Source organism: Pectinophora gossypiella, chromosome 6, assembly GCF_024362695.1.
Source record: "Pectinophora gossypiella chromosome 6, ilPecGoss1.1, whole genome shotgun sequence".
Lineage (NCBI taxonomy): Eukaryota > Metazoa > Arthropoda > Insecta > Lepidoptera > Gelechiidae > Pectinophora > Pectinophora gossypiella.
In genome coordinates, this window is record NC_065409.1 from 11,695,808 (window position 1) to 11,709,729 (window position 13,922).

General features: G+C 39.1%; 1 protein-coding gene across 4 annotated transcripts in view; it reads right to left on the minus strand.

The window, feature by feature from the left end:
* The window catches only part of LOC126367542 (serine/threonine-protein kinase NLK), a 77,255-nt gene extending 64,260 nt beyond the window's left edge, over positions 1-12,995 (minus strand). For all 4 annotated transcript variants that reach the window (XM_050011117.1, XM_050011116.1, XM_050011118.1 and 1 more), the window contains exon 1: positions 12,433-12,995. In XM_050011117.1, the coding sequence (XP_049867074.1) occupies positions 12,433-12,629 (197 nt within the window). In that variant the 5' untranslated portion in view covers positions 12,630-12,995. The remainder of the gene's footprint in view (positions 1-12,432) is intronic.
* Positions 12,996-13,922: the final 927 nt, after the last annotated feature.

Consider the following 13,922-nt stretch of genomic DNA (forward strand, 5'->3'; position numbering starts at 1 on the left):
AACATTCCTTACCTACTTGAGACTAAGTGAGACTATTATTTCAAGTTTATAAAGAGACGTAGGCGATATTTCTTAATTTAACAGGAAATTCCGAGATTACGGTGTAGAGGAATGATCTCATCTCTTGGATCCTCTGCGTCGATCAATCACATGCACTGGCCGCAGACCGCGGGCATTGTGGATCGCGGCGCTATTATTATTATTATTAATGACACTATGCCCTCGCCGCACTAATTCTATGACGGACTCGTCTCGCAGCCATGAATATTTTGTGCCGCTATAAAAAGCAGGAGGCACAAGGGATGACTATTATTATGCCTTCAGAAACATCTTATGATGGTAAAATGGTGAAACAAGTGGCTATAACACAATACAAATTGTTAACGATACTAAAACATAATACCACAATTTAAATTGTAGGTTATTTCGAAATATAGGACCCATTTACAGAGTTACTTAACAATAACACATTCCTTTTTGTGTCCATTTAAAGGAACCGTAAAAGCGGAGGAACAAGCTTCGTACCGCATTTACGACGCCATGAATTCTCCAACTACGTACATCAGTGTTCCATTACATCCAGTAGGACTGGCTTGTGAGAGTTCTATTGTGCAGAGCAGAGCCCGTCGTGTCGACGCCGAAACCCAACACCCGGTGTAACCAGATAGCTGGCTCCCTAGGATCCGGAATTGATCAGCCCGGCCGGTTCCATAAAATTCTAACCTCGACTACGCAACATACGGGTGAAGCTTCTGCTTATCTATGGTACTACTTCGAACCCATTTTCCATTAGTTAAGTTAACCGATTAATAAATTATATAATAGCAGGTATAGATTTCCTTTAAATAAGCGTTAAAGTAAGTAGTAATTTCTGAACTAGTTCTTTAATTGAAAAAAAAAAATATCTCGCACTTTTACATAACATAAACAGCCTATATACGTCCCACTGCTGGGCACAGGCCTCCCCTCAATCAACCGGAGGGGGTATGGAGCATATTCCACCACGCTTCTCCAATGCGGGCTGGTGGAGGTGTTTTTACGGCTTATAGCCGGGACCAACGTGCCCTATTAACGTGCCCTCCGAAGTACGGAACACACACTCGTACTCTTAACCCCTTAAACGCCGGAACGCGGATCTCGACCAGACACAATGTAAAATCTATTGTGTCTGGTATCTCGGCATATGAGAGGTTAAATAGTTATTATTTTATAGTTAAAACATGAAGATAACATTCTTGAGAAGATAATAAATTCGAAGGTTAATTTTTATTATTGTCAGATAGAAAAGGATCGATCGACCCAATATTGCCTGTTTAGCATGGTGATTGCTAATGAACGTCACAACACTAGCTGACTTACTTAGACAGATCTAATTCTTACCGCGCATTGGGACTATTGTAAAATGTTATCTTACTGAAATATAATCACTAATTGTACTGAACTAGTCGTTCTGTTCAATATTATTTATATTTAAAAAAATACCTATTATTCTACGCAATTTCGTCGTACAACAGGATATGTGAAAAAAATATAAGTATTGATGTGTTCAAGATTGGCTCCAAATCCTCTATTTCCGATTAAGATTTACTACCTAGAAGCTGGAATTATCTGGAATACGACGATGCCATACTTCAACGCATCAGATCTTCAAGTAGTAATTACAAAGCGGACCCGCAATTAAGGCGGTAACAATAATTAATTAAACACCTGTTCGTCTATTAAATTATCGCCAGTTAAAAGGAGTAAGGTTTCCAAAGCCTTCGATAATAAAACACGGCTAAGAGGGTAATTACGTCGTTTTGCTACAAGAAAGGTAAAGGGAGAGGTATTCATAAATAACTGAACTTACGTACTGCTCTTTTATAGAAAACACAATGGTCCCCGATACATACCTGAAACAAAAACAAATACATTGTTAACATGAACAATACAGACATTGGTAAATCACTGCGGTTGTTCTAAAAATAACATCAGTGCATGGAGAGGGATTTGATTAAAACGTTGCGACTTAAGTAGGTTTCAGTAGATTGTGTTAGGCTATAGATAGATTCGAGTGTTGCCTTGGTAAGACGCGATATTAATTTGGAGTCACGGAGCGGGTGCGAATGCAATCACGAGCGGGAAGCTCATTCCGTGTGCATCTCCGGCGAGCGCGGAGCGCAGGACGGCGGCACTCGAATTAAGGATTCCGAACGTACCGCAGACGACGCCACTCGCCGCCATGTCATCGTCGGAATTCGCTTCCTCTTCACATTACACGAAAAATTTCCCATCAAACACGTAATTGAACATCATTGAATGAAAACATATTCATATCGCTATTCATAATTCTGCAAGATCGTGCTGAATGTACAATTTATCATTAAGGATTTATAATTTATTCTGATATGAAGCATGCTTTAACGTTTGCCAAATTGTTGTAACTTCTAACGTCAACTGTTCATTAAAAAAATTATATGTATAGACTCCAAAAATGTTATATCCGCCCATTTTAGTACACAACCAAAACAGACGTTAATTCAGACCAATAATAAACCCTAGACAATGTGGGTCAACGGCCTAGTGTGTATAATTTGGTGAACTAGAATGATGACATCATGTACATACATCCATATCATGACATAGTACCTACCTACATGACTTTGCGGTTTTGTAACGGTTTAAGTTTCGACAACGTATAATTTCGGGATCTAAAAAGCGTTAATATACCAACCTCGTCACAAGTACATTTTAGTTCAATTGGTTTTTTTAAATGTTAAATTATGGGATGTTTCATGGCTTAACAACGATTGGCCGACAATGGCTGGGCGCAGGAAGGCCGTATTTCGCAACGCGCCAGGTAGGCAATTTGACATTGTGTAAACGTTTTCACAAGGGGGCCGAAAACGGAAACTTGGGTTACACTCCTTGCATACTAAATATAACACACCCAAGAACATGACCAGCGCTCACGAACCCGAGGTAAAAATACATGATTAAAATGTGCTCAACTAGTCGACAGCTGTTATCTGTGAATTAACATTTATAGAACCTCGTCTGTGGTTATTCGACGCAAACCAGTTATTATCTCGAATTCGTAGAACTGCGCCATTTGGCTCTCGTACTACAGGCTTGTGAATTGGGAATCGAATCTATAATTAAACAATAATTCGTACTTACAATGTACGGTAGTAGAACGCGGAGTTCCGCTTAGCGATCACAAATTGGGAAACAGCGTTTATTATGAACCAACATTTCCTGCGCATCTCACTTTCTCTCAGATAATGATCTTCAACGTGGCGCACAGTAAACAGAATACAATAATAGGTACGAACCTCCATTACGTTTTGGATCGTACGATGACATCAAAATGTTTAATTTCTCTCTCTGCGATACCGAAGCCGTAGTTACGAGTAGCCATAAAACAGGTATCTGTTTTCTACTGTAAAGCTTTATTTTCCTTTTAAGTATCCTCTGTTTATTTATTAACTTTGTTTTAATACAACACAAACGAGGCTATGTTAAAAAGGTCTGTAATATTTAACAAGAAACTAAACAAAATTAGTTATCAATTTTAAACAATTTGTCACTGGAACCCTTATCAATCCTCTTATATAGTTGCAATTCAATAAAGCATAATGGAAGTAATTATTCATTCATACTTAGGTCTATTAGCGCCATTAAGCAACAATTAGTAAATACTTAATCCAACGAACACAAGTACGAAGGTATCGTATTTTTTAAAAGGAATGATACTTTAATGCAATCGTGAATAATCTATAAAACGGAGTATTCAAAAGTTGATGAATTCGATTAGAAAATGATTGATGTAGGAGGGTGGCAAGACCGGGACTCGGTGTGCGGTCCGCGTCATCTGCGTCACGTCACGCACAATGCTCAGGAAACTCACCAACGTGCTGGGGACACGTGATCGATACCCGGGAATATCATACCAAGACGTATCTCTAGGGAGAACCGTAAGGTATACTAGTTTCCTTTCCACATAAAGCAATGAGATCGATCGTTCGGGTCAACAATGCTTTTTGTGTAATAAATTACTTTTTCTTTTCGATAAAGGAAGCATCGAAACACACGAAACGTTATTAACTGTGTAAAAGATACATGCATACATACATAATGACAAAATGCGTATTAGGTACATCCTGCATAAGGTCATAATACGAATTTGCAATTCGCAGGATCCCCAAATTAATAAAGCATTATTTATAACAAAATAATTGCTTTTAAATTAACACTATTATTATTAACAGCTAGCTATTTAACCGTAGTTGTTATTGATCACAATGATCTCGAAACCCTTCGCTGGGTTGGATAAAGCTATTTGACAATAACCTTCCTGCAAGGCAGGTTCGGGCGGCCGAGCCAGCCCCGGCAACTCTAAAGCCCCCGGGTGCCACGGGGTGTGACTGGAAACAAAAATTATGGCGTCTGCGCCCTCCCCGCGCGCCCCTCGGACCCCAACGGGAGTAATTTAGGAGAACCGACGCGCAAATGAAGCGATATTGTTTAATTTGTATTTTTACTGATGCTACACTTTTACGACCGCATTAATGTGTATACAACCTTTAAACAAAATGAATGCCAACCTATCAAACATACCTTTACAAATACCTTAGTCAACTCCTGCATTCAGCTTTATTTCCTCATTGCCTACATAGATACGGCGTTATCATCGCAAAGAAATGCGAAGTCAATATAAGATAATGCGTGCGTCAGCCCAGTAGTGTTCGTTTACGTTTTATTGCCGTTTGTAAACTTTCGAATCATTGATCTGGGAATCAAGTCAAAGAACTGTAAGTTATTTACGCACACGCTGTGTCTGCGCTAATTAAATTGGATGATGAAAATAAATCAGTAAAACTGTGTTTTGTTTAGTAAGCTATTTCGATCGCGCGATGCAAATACAGATCGCGGGGCGAATGTCAATGGCACGTGAACGACGCGCAAATTACGCACTAGGAGAATATTGTAACAATGTAGGGTTAACAACATTGATATTTTGTGGTATTTTAATATAACAAGATACATTTATATCAATGATATACCGAGGGCCATTTTAAAGAAAGCTCTATAATAGTATTAGTATCATACCTAATAAAAACCCAGACTATAACAATAAAATCCACACCACGTGACTTATAGACTAAAAAAAAATCATTACAGACTTATCAACTTGGACCAAACGCTCCCGGATATAGTGCCAAGCGTCCCTATAATCTCAGCTATAAAAAAATAGCTAAGTTGACTGAACCCGAGACGATAGGTGCGAGTTCGTCCCGTAAACGCTTGCCAATTTTCAGCTGTTAGCGTGTCAGACTGCCATTGAGACAGTGATAATACGAGACTAGCTGTGATTGAGGGTTCAAAGAGCGAAGCGACACGAAACAAGTTCAAAGGGTAGCTTTGAGAAAAGAAATCAAAGTTCACACAGTAAGTCTCTATTTAGACGTCATCAAATTCTGCGAAACCCTTTTATCTTCGTACTCAGTACACGTACGTCAATAGTTCAATGTTTTTGCTATTATTCATCGAACTTATTTAACACATAGCGGTTCGGAAATAGAACGATTTTGATACATTCGAGTACCATCATAACGTGTATACATAAGTTCACGGCTGACAGAGATCGCAAGATGAACTAAGTATTCACACCTCACCGAGCTTTCTGTTAGGCTAACGTGATAGATGGTGAGCCGTATCGACGTCTATAATGGTCGAGCCAACAACTTAATGAAAACTGCACTTAGATAAATTAATAACTCATTAGTGAAATCCCGGTATCGTGTTACGAACCGGCGATCCCCACTTGAGAAGCAAGCCGGTGTACCACAGGACTGCATGGGGTGGCATTTTTATCGTATGGGGAAATTATGTCCACTAAGCATCAATCTGGTACTCAAACAGATAATAAGTTGCGTACCTCGCAGATGAACGTACTAATATTACGAATGTTTACTTAATATTATTTTATAACTACTCTATAATATAGCCTTAAGACTCCGAAGATTGCAAGCCTACAAACGAAAATTTGAAATACGTAAAACGTCGCAATTCGCTCAGTCCTCGAATAAACAAAGGACCTTTTTAATCATCCCACGCACATTGAAGTTTGTGTTTAGCTCTGTTTGCCCTTTACAGATTTTGTCAAACAAGGATTAATCTTACCTTGAATTTGTACTTATTAACGAAAAAAGAAAGCTTACAATAAAACATTTCATTGCAGTGTTTGACAGTGTTGATGAAATTGAAATAAACTTCAGTCCTAAGTCCTAACTACGTAACTTATTAAAAAAATGTTTGTTCATTTAGTACATTATATAATGTAAGGATATTCATTATATTAAAGTTTCGATTTCAATGGTTGTAGGTAATTCATAAAAACAAGGACCAGGGACCTTATAAAATATTATGATTAACTATGTTTGATTAAGCACGTTATCAATATTATTCGTACGAAATCAGGCAAGGGTGGTTATCTCCGACGAGCGACCGCCTGAATAAGTAGTAGATTATTCGCATTTGAACAAACAAACGATACCCAAACAGCTTAGCGTCGTCGTTACGATATTATCCATTTGAGGCACAAATATTTAAAAAATATAATGTAAGATTCTTTACGGGCCTCATCTATTAATGAATAGCTCTAACGATTTCAACTACCTATTACATTCCATTTTCTACGCTATCGTAAACATTACTCCTACTAACTTGATGGTGACGTCTCGGGTCTCGAATACCCATAAATCTAGTCGAATGTACCTACGTTGTAGAAGCCATACTAGTAGGGCAAGTTGTCGTAAGAACCAGATTAGTGTGAGAGCATTATTCTGTTAATACGACAGATCAGTCAATCAACGGCTCCTTTCTCGCAGCGCAGGTTATAGCAGTGCTGTTGGCATAAAAAAACAGCTAGACAAATGAATGGCTTTCTTGATAAGGAATTAAAAAAAAATAAAAAGTACGTATGAGTGTCGTACATTCGTCGATTTGTTATCTAAAGTCTAGTCAGTTTGTCATAGGTCGAAATGAATACCGGATGCTTCAAATCAGGAAATCTTGACCTTACTTAATACATTCATTGTAACATACAGCTGCAAAAAAACAGCAGCTCGTCATTTAGCACAGGCGAAGGTCACTAGCCACTCCCACCTACGTAAGATATGTTTTCTCGTTTTCAGCTGTCATCTACCACTCGTTGAACTTTCTCGTTATCTAATAGTGTTGCGATAATTATGTCATGGCATAACGTTCAGACAACCGGTACTACGGTGCGCGACCTACTCGCTGTTGGTAACCTAACCAGGTTAACCAGGCCGCCACTGCCGGCTCTGTTATCTCTACCACTTCGCACATCGCGACCCTGGCCTCGTATTGGGCTCGAAGGTAATTTTTAGAGCACATATCGCTTTTGTAACTTGGCAGCGTTATAATTAGAGCGTATAGGGATCAATCGCAGAGCTAACAAGATGTGAAGTTTTAAATATGTAAGAGCACATTTTATAATATGTCAAACAAAACAAGAGTCCTCAAATTTTATTCGTATTCAGAAACAGTACGTATTCCAAGCAGAAAGCAATTGAAAAATGTAGATTGTCCCGCTATGAGTGACGTTTAAATAAACCGCTCACCGCATGTGATTGAACAATACCGAGTGAAACTCGCCAAATCGTGAATGGTAGTCAACTGCCGCAAAAAATGTGGTAATCGCAACCGTTTCGGCTTCAAATCCGCCGAGTTTTGTCATGCTTTCTTGACCTGGGTAACTGCTTCATCAGCATTGACAGACAAGTCACAACGCTTAATACGAAATAGGCAATACTTAAATTGATTAGATCTAGAAAATACATTCTCACCTCACTATTTGCGAAAGAATTCTATTGAATCTGGGTAAAGGATTTTAATAATTTACAGAAAATGAAGTTCTTAGAACGCGAGTAAGTAGATATTTGATCATGTGCCGGGTTTACAGGACAAAGGATAGAAACTTGATACATAGCACATCAAAAAAATGTTGGCAGCAGGTACAATCGCTCGAGAGACCCCAATCGCAGGTACCAAGAAAATAGGAGCCTTTTGAATATTACAACACAAAAGCTCCGCATGAAAAACGACATGAAATAAAACGTAAGAAATAATTTCTAAACCACAATGTTTAGGTAAAAAGTCTGTACCAACGCTTCCGTAATTTTAAAGACATCAACGAGTGTATTTGATTTGAAGTTGGGAGTGAAGTTTGAATTAAAAGTATAACAAAAAGCGTAGGACCTCCATGGCCGGGGCTTGGCATGAAAGCGGATGGATCAAGTCTTTGAACATGCCTCGGAGCAATTAGACGCGGGTGTGGACTCGGGCAGTCCTGCGCGTATCGAGGGCTGCCATCGACAACGAGTATTGACATTATTTTTGATTATATGCCCAGTTTTAATACTCTATAATATGTTCAGAATAAAGTCTAATGGTAAGTAAAAGCTTTCTACTCGTACAAAAACGTACGAGTATAAATCTATAATTTTAATTGCCATTGAAGATAATTTAAAAATCTTAAGACAGCAGCCCTACCAAAGGATCAATCAGCCTACCCTCGCTAAATTAATTTTGTATTGGAACCGCCTGGGTCTGCAGTAGGAACCCATAGGTCACCTTGAAAGATGATCGATCGCTAGCTCAAAATTGCCACGCGACGCCTGGAATACTGAACACAATGAACGCTTTCTCCTTTTTCACATCAATGCCGGCGACATTACTTTAAAAAATAAAAACAAGGTTGTTAACTAATTACTCACGTCTGTCAAGTGTCGAGTAAAGCCCTACAGTTATTTTTAATTACGAAGCCACGCTTCACGGTCAACGTGCACGTCCAATCGTTACGCCGAGTGACAAAAGAAATGTAACTAGCCACTTGGCCTTTGTCATGACGACATTAAATGACAATTTCTAGTTGGTATAATACACTTCTCATCAAAAAAATCGAAACACCTTGCAAGTTTACGTTTTGTCAGGATTATCAGAAAAATGTGTACATTTAGGAATAAATGTTAAATGTCGTTTAATAGTGAGTAATATGAGCTTATCAAATCTTAATGTTAATGTTCTAAATTTAAATGAATTTTTCATAGGTTTCGTATTTTGTTAAATGAGTCATTTTTATTCCGTATGGAGTATAAAGGAAATGGATAAAACAACACACGTAAATGAAAAAAAAAGCTAAAAAACGTTTATTTAATAACTTGTATTCCCTCCCCGAGCTCTAATTACTGCTTCCATACGGTTCTTCATCGATCGGATGAGAGTCACGATCACATGCTGTGGTATATTGTCCCATTCCTCTTGGATTGCATCTTGCAGCTGGCTAAGTGTTTCTGGGGCAGGATCTCTTGCTCGAATTCGTCTCTTTAATTCATCCCACAGATGTTCAATGGGTTTCATGTCCGGGCTTCTTGCTGGCCATTCCATAATAGAGATATCGACTTCGTTAAGATAATATCGTACGACGCCCGCGGTGTGAGCCCTAGCATTGTCGTGCATGAATATGAAGCCGTTGCCAATACAATGTGCATAGGGCATCACATGAGGCTCGAGACACTCTTCGACGTACCGATGACAGTTTAGTGCAGGCAGACGTGGCCCAGACACGAAAGCAAGCTCTGTCTTACCGTCGGCGCTGATTCCTCCCCAAACCGTCCACGAACCGCCACCATAGCTGACCTTTTCTTCAATGCAGCATTGTGCAAAGCGTTCTCCGTCTCTTCTGTAGACCTTGTTCCTTCCGTCGTTACCATACAGCATAATTTTACACTCATCAGAAAAGAGAACTTTGCTCAACTGTAGGTATGACCAATTTAGGTGCTCACGTGCAAAGTTAAGGCGCGCTCTTCGATGGTCTGCAGTTAATTTCGGCCCATTTGCTGGCTTATGCGGTACCAGTCCACGATCCTTCAACCTTCTTCTAATTGTAGAGTCACTTACAGCCACCCTTCGTACAACACGAAGCCGCTGCTGCAGTTGAAAAGCGTTAAGGCGTCGATTTCTTAAAGAAGTTGTTACAATAAATCGATCATCTCGCTCAGAAGTGACCCGATTCCTGCCAGATCCTGAACGGCGCGTGAACAAACCAGTCTCCCGATAACGTTTATAGACTCTATGAACAGATGACAGGCTTAGATGCAGTCTTGCAGCCACAACACGCTGACTAAGGCGGAATCCAGCAATGCCACAACTTGGGCGGCTTCTGTGGGCGAAGTATCCATACGTTTTAGAAAAAAAACCTTTTTTCAGACGTCCCAAAGTCACAGTATTGAAATAAAAAACAAAAAGTTTAAGGATAGGCGCCAATTTTTAGTTTTTAAACGCTAAATGTACTCCAACCCTAAACACACATTTGTCTCAAAACAGTGATTCATTTCGTTTATAAGATAAACAAATGAAATTCTAATTTTGAATTTAGAATTTTCGCTTATTACTGTAATGGCCAAACTGCCAACTATACATTTATGTATTTTTTTTCATCGTATGAATTCTTTTTTGTGTTAAATTCGGACAGAAACAATGAAAACGGAAGTGTTTCGATTTTTTTGATGAGAAGTGTAATACCTTTTCTGTAAACTTAGCTATCACGATAATGGAGATAATCATTTGAGGCACAGGATACATGACAATACCCTGATTGTCTCAGCGTGTCACGGCTCTGATGAAACCTACTCATTATATAGTGAGATGAGCATACGGAGTGAAACTCTATTGTTTCGTTTCTATCGCACCTGTTAATGCGGAGGTATCTACTACGAATAAATTAAAACCTTGTAAGGAAACGACTCAAACTAAAATGTTAAAGCCCTGATTTGCATTCGACGGACGAGTCTACAAGGCAAGTGCTGGAAGCTGAGCACGGTGCGGACCGGGTTTTAGGGCCCTCGACCGATCGGCGCGGTCGGGAATAATCAGGCCTCCCCTCGTCGGGGTCGTTCACACACAATCGACGCGCCAAGCGCCATGAGGACCCTACCTACGCACGACAAGTCTACACAAAGCATCCACCCGTACATAACCACGAACCCCCGCTGCACTAACCGTGCAACTACAACTGCCAAGACAGATTCGACTTTAGCACTGCAACGTAAGGTTTTTATTGACAACAACGAAACTCACGCAAGCGCTGCAATCATTTCTATAGACTGTAGCGGCTGTTACGACGAATCGAAAACAGACTACACGTCCTGTAATAAAGCTCAGAATCGGCTGGAATTGTAGTAGGGTCGTAAGACGCAATGTGCATTCGATTGCGGAAAACATGAATATTGAAAAGCGCTCTTATGTCGTTGTCGGTGAATCGAATCCGCATCGGCGAGCGCAGGAATCACCACGTGTTTACAAAGGGCAGATTAGAACTAGCCTAACTTTACTGCACATGTTGTAAACTTTTACAACTGTTCCCCCCGGGCTGATTCAACAACCATACAGTACTGAAAAGTATTGCTTTGTCAGGGAATCCTGGGTGTTAAAACTACAGACTGAAAGCATTGTAACCAAATAATAATAATAATATAGGAATTGATATCACAGTTAAGACAAAATAATACTCTGTAGTCCAAGTTGTAAAAAATATGCAGATAGATCATATTCATATGGATCAGGAAAAAATTAAAAATAACACAATTCAGTCACATTATCTAGCAAAGTAACATATGAGTAACCATGTTAACAGAGACCTGTGAAGATATCAAACATAATTATAAAATCAACCCCAAATAATTCAATGATTATGACAAAGATGACTTATCTAGAATTCTAGACAAACATTTTAAATCATACCAAGAACAGGATGATTAGTAATTCATAATTACAAGGGTGTGGATAATTGATATTGAGTTTTTATCTCTCTTGATTGAGAGAAGTGTCTAACCATATTTTAAGAAACTGTCTCGGCAACTTACAGTAAATATTAATGACGAAATGTGATATGGATTACTTCTCTAAATTTGTATTTTCTATCAGGTAGGTACTACTCTCTAAACATGAACAGATACACAATACAATCATATTACCTACCTACATTAGATACAGATTAGTTTATCAACCTCAAGTTTCATAATCAATAAGTAGGTAAGTACTCTTGAATTAAATAAGATTATTCTTTGTTATAATACAGGCCTCATTTATCTAAATTTAAACAAAACGCAAGAAAATCTATATACCCACTTATATTTAAAATCAGTGAGGTAGATAGGTACCTCCCTACTGAAATCTGCAAAGTGTGTAAAACTTGTTTAATTCAACAAATAAACATTACATGTTTTGATAACAACTCCTGAATAACAAAAGATGCAACATCAAGCCTGCAGTTTGCACTAGGTTTTGTCCAGGATAGGGAAAGCCGGACAAAAATTTAAATTGAGAAGTGTCAGTAGAAAGAAGTGTAGTTCTTGGATGACTCACCAAACGACTCCGAAGGCGCCGTAGCCAATGGGGCGGTCGGGCTGCACATCCGTGGGGATGGCCGGCGTCTGATAGTAGGGCGCCGCCGCCGCCAGGATGGCGCCCTGCGGCGCGCTCTGCGTACCGCCCTGCATCAGCGACATAGACACGCTCATGGAGACGCGAGAGTGCCGCGCGGGGCCGCTGACAGCCGCCATCCAACCGCGCCGCGGCGAGCCGTCACCGCTCACTCAGCAGCATCACCCGCTGCCAGGCCCAGCAACACTCCGCCCGATCACCAGCCCTCTCCCGGTGGACACGCGACGCTATCACCGGCTACTTCTTTATTATTCATGCTCGAACGACTATGCGGGAATCACTCATAACACCGAAGGTAAAAATCACACGCACCGGACAATTTCACGAGTTATTTATTAATTTGAGAACAAGTTTTTAATTGTAAATAATAACTAAATCCTTCCACGAACTCAGTTTTTCCTGGACAAAGGATGAGACCGTGGAATTTTAGAGCGTACCACACAACAACCGTCCACACGCCACGAAAATCGAGCGAAACTGGCTGGGAGAGGGGGAAGGACGGAGTAGAACAGCGACCAAGCGAAAGAGACAAAAAAACAATGGCGACAACGCGCTGAACAGCTGCTCAGCTTTTTTACGGTGCTTAGCATTTCCTTTTAAAATTTTACATTATTAAATTGAGAATTAATATTTCAACAAACTAGGTTTTGGTATAGTTAAATATTTTAAATAATATTTTTATTACTTAATTCTATTTTATTGCTGTATTTGTAGATAAAAGAAAGGAAATGTTTCACTGTTGACAATTTTGTCCACATGGTGACGCTACAAGCCATTTCCGGGCGTTCTTTTCAAAATTGTTTTCTAATTTCGCTCAACCCCATAAAAATATGTAAATAGAAATAAATACCGATAAAAAAACCGTTTCGTTGAGACCGGTAGTCAAATTTCCATTCACTATAAATAGTCACACATGTATAGTAGTGCATACAGGGATAATCGCCGATTGGTGTCACTCCACTCGGCCCCACGCACGTTTTCCAAAAGTAAGAAATAATATTTTGTTGAATAGATACAAGTCGGCGCTATCTGCAACCTGTAAACTCTATTTACCTATACAACGGGTCGATCTTTTTACTTACGTAGACTATTATTTATTTCTCAGATTTTTTAATTTTTCGAGTTGCTAATACTAAAATATTATTAGAAAATATCAATAGCCAATAACTAGATAGCTATGTTATCAAAGTACTTATGTAATATAGGTATATATACTATCAAATCAAAATGACCGAACGAATCATTATAATTTTAACCTTTACGTCTTTATTTTTAACGATTTTTTGACCATAATATAAAAAACTACTAAACCAATTTTGATGAAACTTAGACTGTTCCCTTAGTGGAATGATACTTTACACCTACTATAAAAAATATAGTAATATGATTTGTAGTTTCTGAGCATTGCGTGG